At 35.1% G+C, this 18081-nt stretch overlaps 2 protein-coding genes across 2 annotated transcripts in view; one reads left to right on the top strand and one right to left on the bottom strand.

The window, feature by feature from the left end:
* Positions 1 to 18081, bottom strand: part of LOC128205674 (uncharacterized) — a 266905-nt gene that overhangs the window by 218944 nt on the left and 29880 nt on the right. The gene's annotated exons all lie outside the window — the stretch shown is intronic.
* On the top strand, positions 6786 to 16614 carry LOC128205662 (uncharacterized). The gene is made up of 3 exons (XM_052907477.1): positions 6786 to 7305; positions 8358 to 8517; positions 11200 to 16614. The coding sequence occupies exons 1-3, from the start codon at positions 7171 to 7173 to the stop codon at positions 12258 to 12260; spliced, it is 1356 nt and encodes a 451-aa protein (XP_052763437.1). The 5' UTR covers positions 6786 to 7170; the 3' UTR covers positions 12261 to 16614.

Raw genomic sequence — 18081 nt, 5'->3', positions numbered from 1 at the left:
TTAGAGAGCGGACAAAGCTAAAATGGACAATTTTGACAAATTCAGGGGGCCATAACTCTGGAGTGCCTAAAGCGATTTGGCTGGTTATTGAACTTGACCGAGATATTTCACCAACAAACACTTTCATGACGTTTGGTGGAAATTGGATGAGAAATGATCAAGTTAGAGAGCGGACAAAGCTAAAATGGCCAATTTTGACAAATTCAGGGGGCCATAACTCTGGAGTGCCTAAAGCGATTTGGCTGGTTATCGAACTTGACCTAGATATTTCACCAACAAACACTTTCATGAAGTTTGGTGGAAATTGGATGAGAAATGTTCAAGTTAGAGAGCGGACAACATTGTGGAGCCGCCCGCCCGCCCAATTTTGACAAATTCAGGGGGCCATAACTCTGGAGTGCCTAGAGCGATTTGGCTGGTTATCAAACTTGACCTAGATATTTCACCAACAAACACTTTCATGAAGCTTGGTGGAAATTGGATGAGAAATGTTCAAGTTAGAGAGCAGACAAAGCTAAAATGGACAATTTTGACAAATTCAGGGGGCCATAACTCTGGACTGCCTGAAGCGATTTGGCTGGTTATTGAACTTGACCGAGATATTTCACCAACAAACACTTTCATGACGTTTGGTGGAAATTGGATGAGAAATGTTCAAGTTAGAGAGCGGACAACATTGTGGAGATGCCCGCCCGCCCGCCGCCCGCCCGCCATGGGTGTTCCCATAATACGGCCATCGTAAGATGGGCGTATAAAAAGTAGATCAAGTCGATCCAGCGTATTCAGCACATTCAAACCATTCAGCTTCACAAACCTCATGGAAAGAGCAAAAGGTCTGTAATGACAAAACTGTGGATCAATTCAGATAAAAAAAAAACACACAACACTTGAGTGGTCACTGCCCAATGGAAGACATTTGCCTTTTAAGTTTAATTTGCAAAGGGAATGTAATGTTGGACATCATTTACAGAAGATTTGCCTCCCTTTGCACAAACTAAACATTCATTGAAAGACAAATTTGATTGGATCTCAATAGTGTAATGGTCTTAAAATAGAAATTATGTCATTATTTTCATAGGACAAATTTGATTGGCTAAAACAATATCAAGGCTGCCTGTTCCACAATGATAACCCTGATCTAGTTTAAACAGTTATTAATAGATATTCTTTAACTATTGAGAAACAGGTTATAACAACTTTATAAAGAATTGCTCGTGCGCTTTTGAAAGGTATGGATTTCAGATTGATACTCTGAATTCAACCACAATTATTTGTTTAACAATGATTGTAAAAAGGAAAATTACAAAATTATATTCATCATTCTCGTAGGCAATAATGTAACGCATTATGTGAGAGAGTGCTTTTCTGATGTTGTGTAATCCAGGGTCACCGCTGGAATTCATTTGTCCTGCTTGATGAAAAGTGTGTATCGAGGCAGGGGATTGAACCAAGTGCACATCAGCTAACACGAGTGCACTACCCAGACAGTCAGATGTACATTATTTTTTTTATTTTTTTGCTCCTGGTTTGTGGTCCAAATTTTTACCTAAAGTTTTTACAAAAAAATCCCCGTTCTTGAAGTATTCTTCTTTCTTTTATTTAAGAACTAATCCTGCAATAAAAAGATATCAAATATAAGAGAATTCTTTTCAACATCATTTATATAACATGTTAAACAGACTTTCAAAACCCCTTTGCAGAATGACATTCACAATGCTATTCAAATATTTATCTTGTTAAAATAGACATAATGGCATAATAAGTGGTATCTATCAAGCCTTCAAAATTTACTTATAATAGCAAATACATATTCAAATTAGCCAAATGACGTCAATGCAAATTCATTCTCACTGAAAAGAGTTCATGGGTTCACAATTCTGATAAGATTAAATTTCGCTGGCAGCCTTAAGGATATTGGTAAAAAGAGATAGTAATGTCTAATAATAGCTTGATCAGTCGGAAATCGAACACTGAACTACCACTGACAAAAGTTAATGAGCTCAGCTCACAATGCATATATCTCCCCTTATGTTAATATCGAGTTAAGTCCGTACTGTGCCAGGTCCTCAATTATACAGGGAAACTCCATTCAACACCTGTAACTAGTTTCAAGGTTGATATCTACGAGGGGAACCAACATGAACAACGTGATCTGCCCCCCCCCCCCGTTGTGGATCTGTTTGACCGAGGGAAACCAACTCAAACAATGAGTACTGCCCCCTGTAGAGGATCGGTGTGACCTCCTGAATGGTTCAACCTGGTATAAATATGACACTTGATCCTGGCTGGTTTATTTCTCCAATATTGTCAATGTCAATGAGTTAACAGATTGATTAAATGTAAGAAGTGAAAAATATGTGTCTTTTTCCTTGCCTTTTTTTCTATTTTAATATTGATGATGCATAGCAAACCTTACATGACGGATGACAAACAACGGGTGGTCATAATAGCTCACTATCAGCAAATGATGATGTCTGTACGGGTTGTGTCCAGCTGAGCTCAAGCACAGTAGTTTAAATTCATGTCAGAAAATCTCGAAATGCCTCAACATCTTATATCATATTTAGGCTGTTCATGATTTTCTGACATTGTTTAACTGCAGTATTTCATAGTTATTTAATTTAGTCAGACTTAGATGACATGAAGTGAATTCTTAATGATTAAGAATGGGCGGAGTGAGCATAGCAAACGAGTCCTTCTTAATCATTAAGAATTCACTTCATGTCATCTAACTGACTTAGAATACAACCTCATTGGCTGATACATTGCCGATTCAAAATCTGAAGCAGGGATTGTGTATCGGATGATTGGCAGGCGGACCTTTAAACACGCGCGAACGTTGAAATTCTTAATGATTAAGTCTACTACTTCATGGTTGCCTATCTGCAACCTCATTGGTTGGAAATGTAGGTTGTATTCTCAGTGGTCGAAATTAGCACAAGCCTTGCCGCAAGCCCTGCACTGGTGAAATGTCTTCCGGGCTTGCTCAAATTCTGAAGTTTATATAGCAAGGCTTGTTCAAAAATATGATTCCATGCAATAGAATAAGAATTCAGACTTGTTCATCCGAAAGTCTAATTTCAATTGGTAGGAGAGACTCCTTTGATAAATCCAAAGAAAAAAAATAGTTTAGGTTAAATGTCACTTAATTTTGTACAGGTCAAATGACACCATTAAGCGGGAGTTCATTCCAATCAAACTACTGTGAGCTAAAAATCTTCCAAAGTCTTTTATTCAGAGCCCACTTCACATAAACAATGTAGACCTCACCTGACACCAAATTATTGGTTATGATATTTATGGTGTCCAATTTGTGGCCTTCAAAACAGCTTTATGAAATATATTTGGACTATGCAAACACAAAAAGAGCAATTAGAACTACCAACTGGAAGCTAAAAGTTGATATGAAAAATATATTTAAATATCTTTAAAATGTTATAGCCTATTCAAATATTTGTACAACTGTTTATGCTTATGAAAGTACTAAGGACTGGTCAAATCCTGGGTTGAGCAAATAAACGAGAAAAAATTCAAGAGGTCTTTTGACATGTTATTGATCATATTGGCGACAATATATCAGGTCAAATTTAAAGGCCACCGTTTCTTTGTAAAAATATTTGGCTGGTTATTGAAACTGTCCGAGATATAATGATGATACGCATTCTGACCAACTTTGGTGTTGATTTGACTAATACTTATAAAGTTATTGATCGGAAAACATACTAGACGCTGCCCGCCCGCTCATAGGCCATAGGTGAAAATATAATATGTCCCTTTCAATGACAGAGTATAAAAAAATAAATAAATGCTGCGCCAGCATGAGGGATTGAACCAGGGTTGTCTCTGTCTGTAAGCACGACCCTATCCACTTCATTGCTGTGACAGAGTATTTTGGCGACATATGATAAGATGATAAGTGTGCATAAGAATTTACAAAACATAATATACAATTTGTATTTATTCCCTTGAAACTGGCTTACATTCAAATACTAGCGTTTATGTTCTTTGGGTTACCTGAACATACTTTTGAATAAAGTTTTCCATTTCTGTTGATATGTTTCGCTATAAGTCAGATTATTTATAACAAGAGATGTTTGTCAAACATTATGCACCCCCTGAGCGCCATGTTGTCAGGATTATATGGACAATTGAATGAAATATGCTTGGACCGAAATGACAGCTGATTTGTCACTGACCTTGGATGCCGTTTTAAGATTATGACCATTCAAAGTGTGAGGTGGAGTGTGTTATGACCATGTCCTTTGACTCTATGACCTCAAAATCCATAGGAGTCATCAGATGGTCACCAAAAACCCGAATGTCAAGTTTCAGGGCCATGGCTGCAGGCATTGTCAAGTTATCACACAGACAAGTTTTTTTTATTCAAGGTCACTGTGACCATGACCTTTGATCTGATGGCTCCTAAAATCAATAGGGGTCATCTACTCGTCAGGCTCAGTCTCAATGTCAAGTTTGATGATCATAGGTCCAGGCATTGTTGAGATATCACTGGGAGAAGTTTTGCTAACTTTTTTGCATTAAAGGTCACTGTGACCTTGAACTCTGGCTCGAAGACCCCCAAAATCAAAAGGGGGTCATCTGCTAGTCAGGGCCAACCTTCATGTCAAGTTTGATGATAATAGGTCAATGAATTGTTAAGTTTGCCTTAAAGGTCACTGTGACCTTGACCTTTGACCTGATGACCCCTAAAATCAATAGGGGTTATCTACTGGTCAGGCCCATCCTCCAAGTCAAGTTTGAGGGCCATGGGTGCAGGCATTGTCAAGTTATCACTCGGACAACCCATTATCATTTAAGGTCACTGTGACCTTGATGTTGGCCTGATGACCCCTGAAATCAATAGGGGTCATCTTCTAGTCAAGCCCAATCTCCATCTTAAGTTTGAGGGCCATGGGTGCAGGCATTGTCAAGTTATAACTTGGACAACACGTTACTATTCAAGGTCACTGTGACTTTGAATTTTGGCCCGATGACCCCCCAAATTAATAGGGGTCATCTACTGGTCAGGCCCAACCTTCAAGTCAGGTTTGAGGGTCATAGGTGCAGGCATTGTTGAGTTATCACTCGGACAACCTTTTATCATTCAAGGTCACTGTGACTTTGACCGTTGGCCCTTTGACCCCTAAAATCAATAGGGGTCATCTACTGGTTAAGCCCAACCTCCAAGTCAAGTTTGAGGGCCATGGGTGCAGGCATTGTCCAGTTATCACTCGGACAACCCTTTATCATTCAAGGTCACTGTGACCCTGACTTTAGGCCCAATGACCCCAAAAATCAATAGGGGTCATCTACTGGTCAGACTCAACCTCCAAGTCAGGTTTGAGAGCCTTGGGTGCAGGCATTGTACAGTTATCACTCGGACAACCTTTTATCATTAAAGGTCACTGTGACCTTGACCTTTGACCTGATGACCACTTAAATCAATAGGGGTCATCTATTGGTCAGGCCCAACCTCCAAGTCAAGTTTAAGGGCCATGGGTGCAGGCATTGTCGACTTATCATTCGGACAAGCCTTTATCATTTAAGGTCACTGTGACCCTGACTTTTGGCCCAATGACCCCAAAAATCAATAGGGGTCATCTACTGGTCAGACCCAACCTCCAAGTCAGGTTTGAGGGCAATGGGTACAGGCATTGTAGAGTTATCACTCGGACAACTTTTATCATTTAAGGTCACTGTGACCTTGGCCTTTGACCCGATGAGCCCTTTAATCAATAGGGATTATCTACTGGTCAGGTCCAACCTCCAAGTCAAGTTTGAGGGCCATGGGTGCAGGCATTGTCGAGTTATCACTCGGACAAGCTTTAAAATTATTTTATCAGTTAAGGTCACTGTGACTATGGCCTTTGACCCGATGACCCCTCAAAACAATAGGGGTCATCTTCTGGTCAGGCCCAACTTCCATATCAAGATTGATGACCATAGGTCTAGGCATTGTTGAGTTATCACTTGGACAAGCTTTAAAATTATTTTATCAGTTAAGGTCACTGTGACCTTGACCTTTGACCTGATGAGCCCTAAAATCAATAAGGGTCATCTACAGGTCAGGCCCAACCTTCACGTCAAGTTTGATGACCATATGTTCAAGAATTGTTGAGTTATCACTCGGACAAGCTTTGGTCTACCGACGGACCGACCGACCAACCAACCGACCTACCGACTAACCGACATGTGCAAAGCAATATACCCCTCTTCTTCGAAGGGGGGCATAAAAAGTGTTTGACACCGAATACAACCTGTTTGTAAATATAAACAAATACATGGGTCAAAATTGAGTATGTGCCTTTCAGAGTCTGCAATATGTCTGTATCCTACTAAATAAAGTAATAATAATCAATGGGGTTTTTTTTTCTATGAAAATAACATAATAACATAAAATAGAATAAGCGTTTTTTTCTCTTTCCCTTTAAGCCTATCCTTCACTATTTTTCTTTGAAAAAACACATGAGGTTAAAGCAGTTAAATGAAAGAAATTAAACATGCTTTAAAAGCTCAGTTTACAATCCATATATAGAGACAATCATTATCAAAACAATTACGAATTTCAATGAATATTTTGCAGTTTAAACAATTAGTTTTAATTGTAAGGGAACAAAGGCAGGCAAATTTCCTATTGAGAATGTATTGAACCCTGCTGAGATAAGTAAGAATTATTTCAATACGGGTCTTGACCATTTAAAGATTTTTGGCAAATATGCTCCATGTAAAGATAAGAACGGATTATTGGTCTTTGTAGTGATACCAAGCGTTCAGTGTCAGTTTAAACTATCGGTTATTGAATTCCTTCAAGTTTAAGAACTCTCAGTGTAGTTGTGGGTGCCAACGGACGGTCGATCTCATTTTTTGGCGCTTGTTAAATCCAGGTTTACATGACATCATTAAAATAAACAAAAAATAACCCATTTTGGAATTACAATAACAAGCAATACTTTACAAATAAATTAAAGGGTTCATAAAACAATTCTACATTTGGAAAAAAGAGATAAGTGTATTGAAATTTTCTTTCAAAGGTGAAAAATTGTGGACTTAATATTACCAATTATTAAGAAAAAAATATCAATTGGACATCAATACCTTTACGTTTTTTGTGAAAACCTCAAAGAAGAAAGAATGTTTATGTGGAATATTTAACTCAAACAAGCGACTAAAATGAATGAGTCTCAACGCCGGACCCTGCGGATTCACAATCCCGACCTCACACGGGATTTGGACATCACAGCAGACATGACAGCCAAATTTCTTCACTATGGAATTTTTAATGAAGACATGATTGAGGAAATTAAGGTAATATAACTATTTTTTATAACTTTTAAAACAAATGCATTTTGAATACTCATTTGTATCACTATTTTTTGGCAATAATTTCACATATTCTTATATTTCTCTTCCATTGTTAATACTTCACTGTTTTCTAAAATATCATGTTATATTTTAGGATATTATAAGCATGAGATTTCAAGCCAAAATATTTTCAATCTTTTTCAGTTATTTTATTTAATTTGGTTCTCATTTTCTTTTAAACATCTAGTCTTTCTTGTAACAGAATTTGAAATGAGGCAGAGAAGTGGCTTCTGCTCCTGATTAGTTAAGGACACTTGTAGTTTAAAATGTTCATCCAACATATACAATCTATGATATTTTTGACACTTGTAGCTGAAAATGTTCATCCAAAATACACAATCTGTACAACATTTTACACTTGTAGTTTAAAATGTACATCCAACATGCACAATATATGATATGTTTGACACTTGTAGTTTAAAATATACATCCAACATACACAATCTATGATATTTTTGACACTTGTAGTTGAAAATCTACTGTTATTCACCTAAGAGTTCAGACTCTCTACAAAATCAGACACCCATATTTATTTTAATTTACCATTGCTCTTGATCCATCATAGACAATTGCTCTTGATCCATCATAGACCATTGCTCTTGATCCATCATAGACAATTGCTCTTGATCCATCAAAGACCATTGCTCTTGATCCAACAGGCCATTGTTCTTGATCCATCAAAGACAATTGCTCTTGATCCATCATAGACCATTGCTCTTGATCCATCATAGACCATTGCTCTTAATCCAACAATCATAGACCATTGCTCTCGATCCATCATATACCATTGCTCTTGATCCATCATAGACCATTGCTCTTGATCCAACAATCATATACCATTGCTCTTGATCCATCATAGACAATTGCTCTTGATTCATCATCGACCATTGCTTATGATCCTATGCTGACCATAAGCTTGTGACACTTAGTTCCAACATGCTATGTAAGGACACCATATAGTCCATACTTCTACTAATTCCTCATTCTCACTTCAGGCCGAGAAGACGCGGAAGGAGCGCGTGTCAAAGATGCTGCTGTTACTGACCCGACGCGGACCACGGGCATTTGACATGTTCGTACATGCTCTTCAAGACACCTACTACTGGCTCGCTGACGACCTGAAGAAAACTCACCATAAAATTGCACTCAAAACAGGTAGACTATTAAAATAATGGCCTTTTCTATGTTTTTTTCTGTTTCCCTCTTTTTCGGTTTGTTTGGTTTTAGATGAGGGGAAAATTGAGATCAAATATTTTGTTTTTGTTGTATTGTTTAAATTGAGAAAATGAACTCTCTTAGTTAGTTCAGTTTTGCTTACTTAACATTTGTATGACTTAATTGGAAATAGGGTAGGATTATAAATGATTAGGTAATATTTATTGCTTAAAAAAGAAAAAAGAAATAATACTTTTTCCGGTGTTGGTGCAAATGTCTCTCCTGAAGCAAGTGGTCATACCCATGTTTAAACTGCTGAATAACACATGGAACTTTAGTGGTCATGTTTATCAGGAGCCTGCTAAATCTGAATCTGTTTGGTGATCCCCTTGGTGGTGACATCAGTGTAAACACTATACATTTCATAATTATGTTCAGTTAAGTTTATGAGTATTTCTTACTAAATAGTTTTATCCAAATCTTTACAGACGACGGTTCTCATAGAGGTTTGTGTAACGTTTTCTGAAGGAATCTTTGCTAATTCTTGCTACTAAATTTGACTAAAAAGTTCTTTAACTGATGCTAGAAACTGAAGGTAGTTACATTAAAACGGTAATGGGTCATTTGCTAGATGAGATCATTTTCCATCATTTGAATCAGTTCTACAAAGAAGTTAAATATGCCTATAATATGAACTGGTATTACAATTTTAATAAAATTATCTGTGTCAGAACTCTTTTAATAATAGAACATTTTACACAAAAATCTCTTTGTGCTTTAACAAATTATATTTTTTTTTATCAAAAAGCTATGATTAATTGACCAGTAACCACAAAATGCCCAGCCTACTTTAAATAAGCTTTCTTTTGTGTGTGTGGCTTTGTAAGGATAAAGACCAGAGAGTCAGATCTCTTTTAGTTACATAGTTTTCTTTCTTTCTTACCACTTAAAAGTTTTCTACATTATTTTTCTGGCTAAAAGGTCAAATGGAGAAATACTTTGAAGTTTTCAGCATTCAAATTCATATATAATGAATCATTGAACATGTGCATTGTCCATAAAATCACAATGATTTTGAGGTTGCAGAATTATAATGCTCCAATTGAAATAAGATTGGAAAGGTTTTACTGAGGTGGACTTCAACTTTAGTGTTGAAAGACATATAAAGCTCTAAAGGAAACTGACCCACAAATAAGTTCTCTGATAAGCCATAAGCCATAATGTCACATTTTGATGCCTGGTGTCTCCATACAATTTTAATATTATTTGAAAGATAATGCTTTCTGATAAGTTATACAGTCGAACCTCATTGGCTCAAGCTCCCTCAGAGACCGGCATATTTAATACCTTGAGCCTGAAAATTCGGGCCAAATGGGAATGTTTACCTTCAGTATAAAGAAATCCGTCCTTTACATCCAGTTTGAGCCAGAAGGATTTCGAGCCAACAGAGTTTGACTGTGTGTAAAATAAATGACAATATAGTTATCGCAGTTTGTATCTAATTGCTTTTTATTTCAACAGAAACCAGACATGAGCTGACCAATGTGCCATGTTCCACATTCAAAAATTTTTGTTTTCTTTTTACCGTCACTTTTTGACATTTTCTATTACTGCATATAAATACCTATCATTTGATACCTAAAGAATAGGGAGAAACCAGACATTTAAAAATTCATAAAAAGTTTAGATACCCTAAGCCGTATGACATGCAGGCATTATAGGCTATTAACCGTTCCCAAATTAAGAGATTAATTTCACTTTCATGAATGAACTGCAAATTAATCATTATAATTATGATCAATAACTGTGTTCAGTGAGGGGTTTTTTTTCCACTAAAATTTCAACCCCATTAACAAACCCAAAAGAAAACTTTTTTTACAAAAACTTTTCGTCAAATCCATCATCTGTTTTAAAATTAAGCTTTGCTTTGTTTCTTTGTTTGAAATATACTATGATAGTCATTTTGTCACTATTTTCACAACTCTAAGAGGCAATTTTCACAAATTGGTGAAAAAAACACTGGTGTTATCTCTCAACATTTATTAACACAATAGATTTGAAAAAGATAAGATTTTTTTACATTTACGATCTCTACAACTATGAATGGTTATCAAACAAGTTTCTATTTCAAATACAGTACAATGCATTCCACAAATATGAATGAATATATTCACTATCACAAAAATACTACAATTTCTCAATCATAGTCTCAACTCATTTATTCAAAAAATAGCATGACAATATTTAGATCACCAATGTTTTACTCTGTTTCAAAGCAAGTAAAACGCATTCTTCTTTGCATTAAATTGACAATGATTTCTGGTGTATACAATGTACTTAATAAATCACTCAAAAATAAAAAAATAAATCAATAAATTTGACAAAAATATTTTTATCAACATAATCTATGGAAGAATGAACTTTTAAAAGGAGTAAAAAACAATCAAATTTTGAATCATGTTATGTGGTTCTGTGGTAAAATGAGATGAGATTGAGGTAGAGATTTGCCTGAAGTTTTTTTGTGATATTCGGACCAGATATTCAGCAGAGCACAATAGTAATGTTACCCTCAGATATCTGTAATCCAACAAGAATAATCTTATATTTATTTTTTGGCATTTTATTTGTAATTCAGACCAACATTTTAAATTGATTTCAATCTTCTGATTTTCTACATTTCAGAACCTGATATGCTTACGTTGAAAGAGAGAGTAGACATCTACGTGCATGAACAGTTTGGAAACAAAAAGAGACTCTGTGAGGAAGACAAAAAAGACATTAGAAAATTCCTGTACAAACATCTTAAAAACCCGGAAAATGATCTGATATATGTTCACGATCATCGCAGAAACAGCCTAGACAGTACAGTTGATGCAGCTCAGTTAGATGCCTCTGCTGTTAATGCTAAAGACATTGAAAACAGCGTTCTTAAGAAGGTTTACGGAATGTTCAAAAAAGACATGAATGCAACGGACGAGGAAGTCAAGAGTGAAAACATGGACAGTAATGAGTCAGAGTGTGACTTTGATGACAATGAAATGGAAGAAATTACTCTTGAAATGATTGAATCCAAAGTCAAAGAGATGGACAAAAATGTTGAGGACTTGCAGAATGAAATTAAGGGTTGTTTTAGTGTTCTTGGACTAGACAATTGTGAATATGCTCTACATGATGTGCTGGAAACATACGTAGAGAATAGGGAACATGAAAAAGAGGAGTTTGCTAACATGAAGCATAAGCTTGATGCCCTGGAAAGGAAGAGAAACAAACTTGAACAAACATTAAATGATAAGGAAGAAGAACTAAAAGGAACAATCAACAGACTTGCAAATGCTACACATGAGACAGAGAGGGTAAAACATCTGATGCAAGACCTGGAAATTAAATGCGAGAGGTTGGAGAAAATCCATGTGAAACATATGGAAAAACAACAGACATTAATGACACTAAAAAATATGGTGAACGACTTGAGCCCCATTAGACGACAGAATCAAGAGAAGAGACATATTCCGGCTTATGATGATGTTGACGGGTCTGTTGTACAAACAGACTATCTACAGCTACCAAAGATTGGACAAAGCCAGTCGCACAGCCATGCAAGGCGAAGCCGATCTCGGCACAGTAAACAATCAAGGAAGAGCATGGGACGGGAGAAATCAAGCTCAAACAACCACCACCAGCTTCCCGTGTCCGTGTGTCCCCCTATCAGCATGAAAGGCGATGACAGGCCCTGGAAATATTGAGTTTAACAGGACTGCTCTGAAACAATCAGTTACCATTTGTATCAACTGGTTATTACATTTTTTTTTTATTATAACATGACCAAAATATTGAATAATCGGTGGAGAAAATTTAGCAAATAAAATCATTTCAAGATCATACAAAATAGCCAAAAGATAACATGTGAACGGTTTATCATAATTTACATAGTTTGCACCTGACTGGCAATAAATTATTCTATCTTTCTATCAATCAAATTTCTGCTCTAAAAGCAGACAAAACTAAAGAGAAGTACTTTTAGATATGGAAATAGCTAGCACAAGATATCTGATGCAAAATCTTTTTTTAAAATGTTGAACAAAATAATGAAATGCACTAGAGATCTCCCTTAATGAAATACCATAATTAAATCATTATTAGTTTAACACCAGTGTTAATTTATTTATTTTTAAGTTATATTTTTCGGTACATTCCATGTTTCTTATCTGTGATCATTTGAACTGTGATTTTAACATTGTTAGTATTGTGTTATGTCTTTTATTCAATTTTACATTGAATGTTGTAATTTTGACATGGAATGTTGATTATACAGCCAAAATTAATGACTAACACTTTATAGAACATATTATGTATTAGCATTGAAATCAGGCCAGTTATACTAATCTAAACCATATTTTATAATCGGCAATGTGCCAATATCAACGTATTTTTAAAATTAAATCCTCTTACAAATAGATAATGTCTTTTTTAAAAGCTTTCATAAGTCCATGACTAATATTACCCACAAAAACTTCAGAATAGAATTATTGATTACATTTACCACAAATTAACATTTAAACCAGATATTACAAGCTGCTGTTAAACATGAATACCTTTTAATAATTAAACATTTTGAAAAAGCTTCTGAGACAGAAAATTAAGTCTAAAATGGTCAAATGAGCCTAGAATGTATTATAAAGATTGTTTAGCAAGAATTATAATATAATGTGTATAATGTTGAAATTGGCAGCTCATTAAATTGTCAGTTTTTACAAAAATTATACAAAATTCAATTCAATTCAATTCGATGCATATTTTTCTATTTGATACATATAGCATTAATAAGCCTTATATGTATGATAAGAATAAATGTAGACCTATATTCAAGTTTATTGCATAATAGATTTAATCATTCTTATTGACAAGTATAGGTTCATATTGATCACTGACATAACTATTGTTGGATGTATTTATTTTCTGACATTAATGAATGATCACTGGTTGAAGCTTACATTAAATTCCCATCTTATTCTGTACCTTACTGTTTATCTAAGGTTCAATTTGAACCAAGGGTCTTGTATCTGGCCCTATCTTATCTACAGAAGCATTATTTGATCATTCTTTCAATCAATATTCCTGAAAAGCAATCCTATTTAACTTCTCTGTTTTTTAGTTTGATTGACAATATCTGGTAAGATTCATTCCGTAAAACAGCTTTCATAAGTTTTTTACTTTGGAATTATTACTGCAAAGTTTCAGAATAAACATATTTGTTATGTTCTAAAATCCTAAAGCTTTTTGGGTTATGAAATATATCATACATGACAATCAATTCAATTTAAAAATGTATGCAAAATGCCCTGCTTTTTTTACCTTTTTCATATTTCATCTTCATACAGTGTTTATTTTGCTTTTGATCTATCTAGAGGTCATGGTGAAATAGAAGACCAACAGTGCCAAAGGAGTTACATCCCTTTGACAAAAAAAGTTTCTATTCAATGGATCCAAAGTTTGATGTATAAGAACATATGAAATGGGTGCAATGTAACTGTAGGGATGTACAACACGGCCAATGTATTATAATATCAGAGAATTTATGGATATGAAATAGAAATTACACCCTATGCAAATTTATCTGAGCACTTAATATATTATTTTGTCTATTTTTTAACTGTCTGTGATCTGGGGCGTATTCAGAAAGCATGTAAGTGAGTTTCTCAAACTTAGTAGAAAATAGCAATATTTTTCCACCAAAAAATGATAAAAGGCAAATAAAGGTCAAAAAAATAAATGCATACATATATATAAATTTGATTAAAAGGGGGGGGGGGGGGGTATTTAAAATATTCTTTGATAAATACTTGATTTATTTTACTAAGCTGAAAATGATCAAGCTTTATGAATAAGGCCCCTGGAATGAAAAGCAATAAGTCCATCATTATATTAGTTTCCACCTTATTAAAGTGACTTTTCTGTAGCATTAGTTAGCATTATTTGTTTTATCTTCTGTGTGCACTGGGTTTAAATTCACCCAATTAGAAAGCACCACTGTGCCAAACTTTTGTGTTACAAGTCTTGAGTGTTGTTTATGTATGTTATACTTGATGTTGCAACTGTGAATACATTACTGAGCATTGTTTATGTATGTTATACTTGATGTTGTAACTGTGAATACATTACTGAGCATTGTTTATGTATGTTATACTTGATGTTGCAACTGTGAATATATTACTGAGCATTGTTTATGTATGTTATACTTGATGTTGCAACTGTGAATACATTACTGAGCATTGTTTATGTATGTTATACTTAATGTTGCAACTGTGAATATATTACTGAGCATTGTTTATGTATGTTATACTTGATGTTGCAACTGTGAATACATTACTGAGCATTGTTTATGTTTGTTATACTTAATGTTGCAACTGTGAATAAATTACTAAGCATTGTTTATGTATGTTATACTTGATGTTGCAACTGTGAATACATTACTGAGCATTGTTTATGTATGTTATACTTAATGTTGCAACTGTGAATACATTACTGAGCATTGTTTATGTATGTTATACTAAATGTTGCAACTGTGAATACATTACTGAGCATTGTTATGTATGTTATACTTGATGTTGCAACTGTGAATACATTACTGAGCATTGTTTAAGTATGTTATACTTGATGTTGCAACTGTGAATATATTACTGAGCATTGTTTATGTATGTTATACTTGATGTTGCAACTGTGAATACATTACTGAGCATTGTTTATGTATGTTATACTTAATGTTGCAACTGTGAATACATTACTGAGCATTGTTTAAGTATGTTATACTTAATGTTGCAACTGTGAATATATTACTGAGCATTGTTTATGTATGTTATACTTGATGTTGCAACTGTGAATACATTACTGAGCATTGTTTATGTATGTTATACTTAATGTTGCAACTGTGAATACATTACTGAGCATTGTTATGTATGTTATACTTGATGTTGCAACTGTGAATACATTACTGAGCATTGTTTATGTATGTTATACTTAATGTTGCAACTGTGAATACATTACTGAGCATTGTTATGTATGTTATACTCAGTGCATGGACGAGTAGAAATTATGTACCCAGGTACGTGATCATCAATTACCCCCACGACACATATCAATATATACATAATGAAAAAGTACATGATGAAGAAAAATCCCTGTCATTCCCATTGACAAACATAATGTAAAATTACTGCTGTACTAATCGGGTACGGGATACTCTTAAAATGTATCAGGTACCCGTCACAAAGAACCCAGTCCATGGGTAACCAAGTGCCTGTCCATGCCCTATTTACACTTAAGGTTGCAACTGTGAATAACAAAAAATTAACATTATTGAAACAGGTTTCAATATCAGCAAATATACATGCAATTTTCTTTTTTTATACAAATGCTTGATACTACAAACATTCCAAGAATCATATTAATGTTACATATTGTAACAGTATTTACTGAGACCATAAAAAATAATTTATTTGTTGCATAAGTTTTTAATTCACACATATTGTAAGGATGCCAAATAGCTCGGTTTCATAGTAAAACTTCAGTTAATTGTTATAAATAATTATATTTTGGTATATCTTTGTCAGAAACTGGGCAAGTATATATATATTATGGATGAATTTCATTCAGCAATAGGCTAAAGTGCTTAAAAACAGAATTAATTAACATTTTTAGATCGTATACCTTATAAAAATTCATGACAATTATAACATGTTGCTGAATCAAATTCATTGTTGTTGTTGCTGTTGTTATTGTTGTTAGAATAATTGTTACGTTATAGAGTCTGTTTTCTTTCTCTGATTTTGTTAAAACATCTATTAATTTACAAAATTGTTAAGTCCCAAATGCCAAGTGCCAACCTAACATATATTTTATTGCAACATTGGTGTACATGAAAAAAATTTTTTTTAAAAATTCTTTTAATCAACTGTATATACAATTATAATTTTGTGATAAACGAACAGTCTGTGATAAATTTACGATACATATAAACTTATTTTTATCATATCTTACAACTGTGTCAATTTGTGTAAACAGTTCTTTTGTTTTCTGTCTAATAAAACATCTCTATCAATATGAATGTTTTAACTTTATATATTGCCCATTCAACACGCATATAGATGGTTATTTTTGACATAAAAAACCCCACAGCATTACGATTGTACCCTCCAAATATCATTATCTTCTACCACAAGTGTGACCTTAACTTTGAGTTGTGACCAGCCATCCTCCAACAAGTTTGATAATCACCTTGGGTTGTGTCAGCATCCTCTCCTACAAGTATGACCTTGACCTTGTGTGTGTCAGCAAATCTCCAGCTAGTGACACCTTGACCTTGGTTTGTGTCAGCATCCTCTCCTACAAGTATGACCTTGACCTTGTGTGTGTCAGCAAATCTCCAACTAGTTTGACCTTGACCTTGGTTTGTTTCAGCATCCTCTTCTACAAGTGTGACCTTGACCTTGGTTTGTGTCAGCATCCTCTGCTACAAGTGTGACCTTGACCTTGGGTTATGTCAGCATCCACTCCCAAAAGTGTGACATTAAACTTGATTTGTTTCAGCATCCTCTCCGACAAGTCTGACCTTCCCTTTGGGTTGTGTCAGTACATCTCCCACAAGTGTGACCTTGGGTTGTGTCAGCATCTCCTCTCATAAGTGTGACCTTGACCTTGGTTTGTGTCAGCATCCTCTGCTACAAGTGTGACCTTGACCTTGGGTTATGTCAGCATCCTCTCCTTAAAGTGTGACATTGAACTTGATTTGTTTCAGCATCCTCTCCTACAAGTCTGACCTTCCCTTTGGGTTGTGTCAGCACATCTCCCACAAGTGTGACCTTGGGTTGTGTCAGCATCTTCTCCCACAAGTGTGACTTTGACCTTTTTTATGTCAGCATCTACTCCAACAAGAGCAACTTTGACCTTTAGTTATGTCAGCACACACCCCACAAGTGTGACCTTAACTGTGAGTTGTGTCAGCATTCTCTCCCACAAGTGTGACCTTGACCTTTAGTTGTTTCGCCATCTACTCCAACAACAGCAACTTTGACCTTTAGTTATGTCAGCACACCTGACACAAGTGTGACCTTGACCTTGGGTTTTGTCCAACACTTCACTCAAAGTGTGAACTTGACCTTTAGTTGTGTCATCAACTTCTCTAAATGTGTGACCTTAACCGTAACTTGTGTCAGCATTCTCTCCCATTAGTGTGGCCTTGACCTTTAGTTGTGTCAGCATACACTCTAACAAAGGTTGACCTTCATTACAGATGAGTTGGACCTTGACCTGGAGTTGTGTCACCATCCTCTTGCACCAGTGTGACCTTTACCTTTCAATGAGTCAGTGTCCTCTCCCACAAGTGGGACTTTGACATTGAATTGTGGCAGAAAAATCTCTAACATGTTTAAACATGACTTTTTGTGATGAAAGCATTCTCTATCACAATTGACCTGTCAACGTATTCTCAAAGTGAATTGTCTAAAAATGGTAAACATTTGTATTGAGTCCTCCAACTTTAAAGATAAAGAACATAAACAAGAAAGATTA

This window comes from Mya arenaria, chromosome 10 (genome assembly GCF_026914265.1).
Source record: "Mya arenaria isolate MELC-2E11 chromosome 10, ASM2691426v1".
NCBI lineage: Eukaryota > Metazoa > Mollusca > Bivalvia > Myida > Myidae > Mya > Mya arenaria.
Note: the sequence above shows the minus strand (reverse complement) of the source record. Positions and strands in the feature narration are given on the sequence as shown.

What these genes read in the sequence shown, in the direction of transcription:
- LOC128205662 (XM_052907477.1), top strand. Translation starts at nt 7,171, where the DNA reads ATGAATGAGTCTCAACGCCGGACCCTGCGGATTCACAATCCCGACCTC. An exon ending in ACATGATTGAGGAAATTAAG is followed by an intron (nt 7,306 to 8,357) that starts GTAATATAACTA and finishes TTCTCACTTCAG; the next exon opens with GCCGAGAAGACGCGGAAGGA. An exon ending in TAAAATTGCACTCAAAACAG is followed by an intron (nt 8,518 to 11,199) that starts GTAGACTATTAA and finishes TCTACATTTCAG; the next exon opens with AACCTGATATGCTTACGTTG.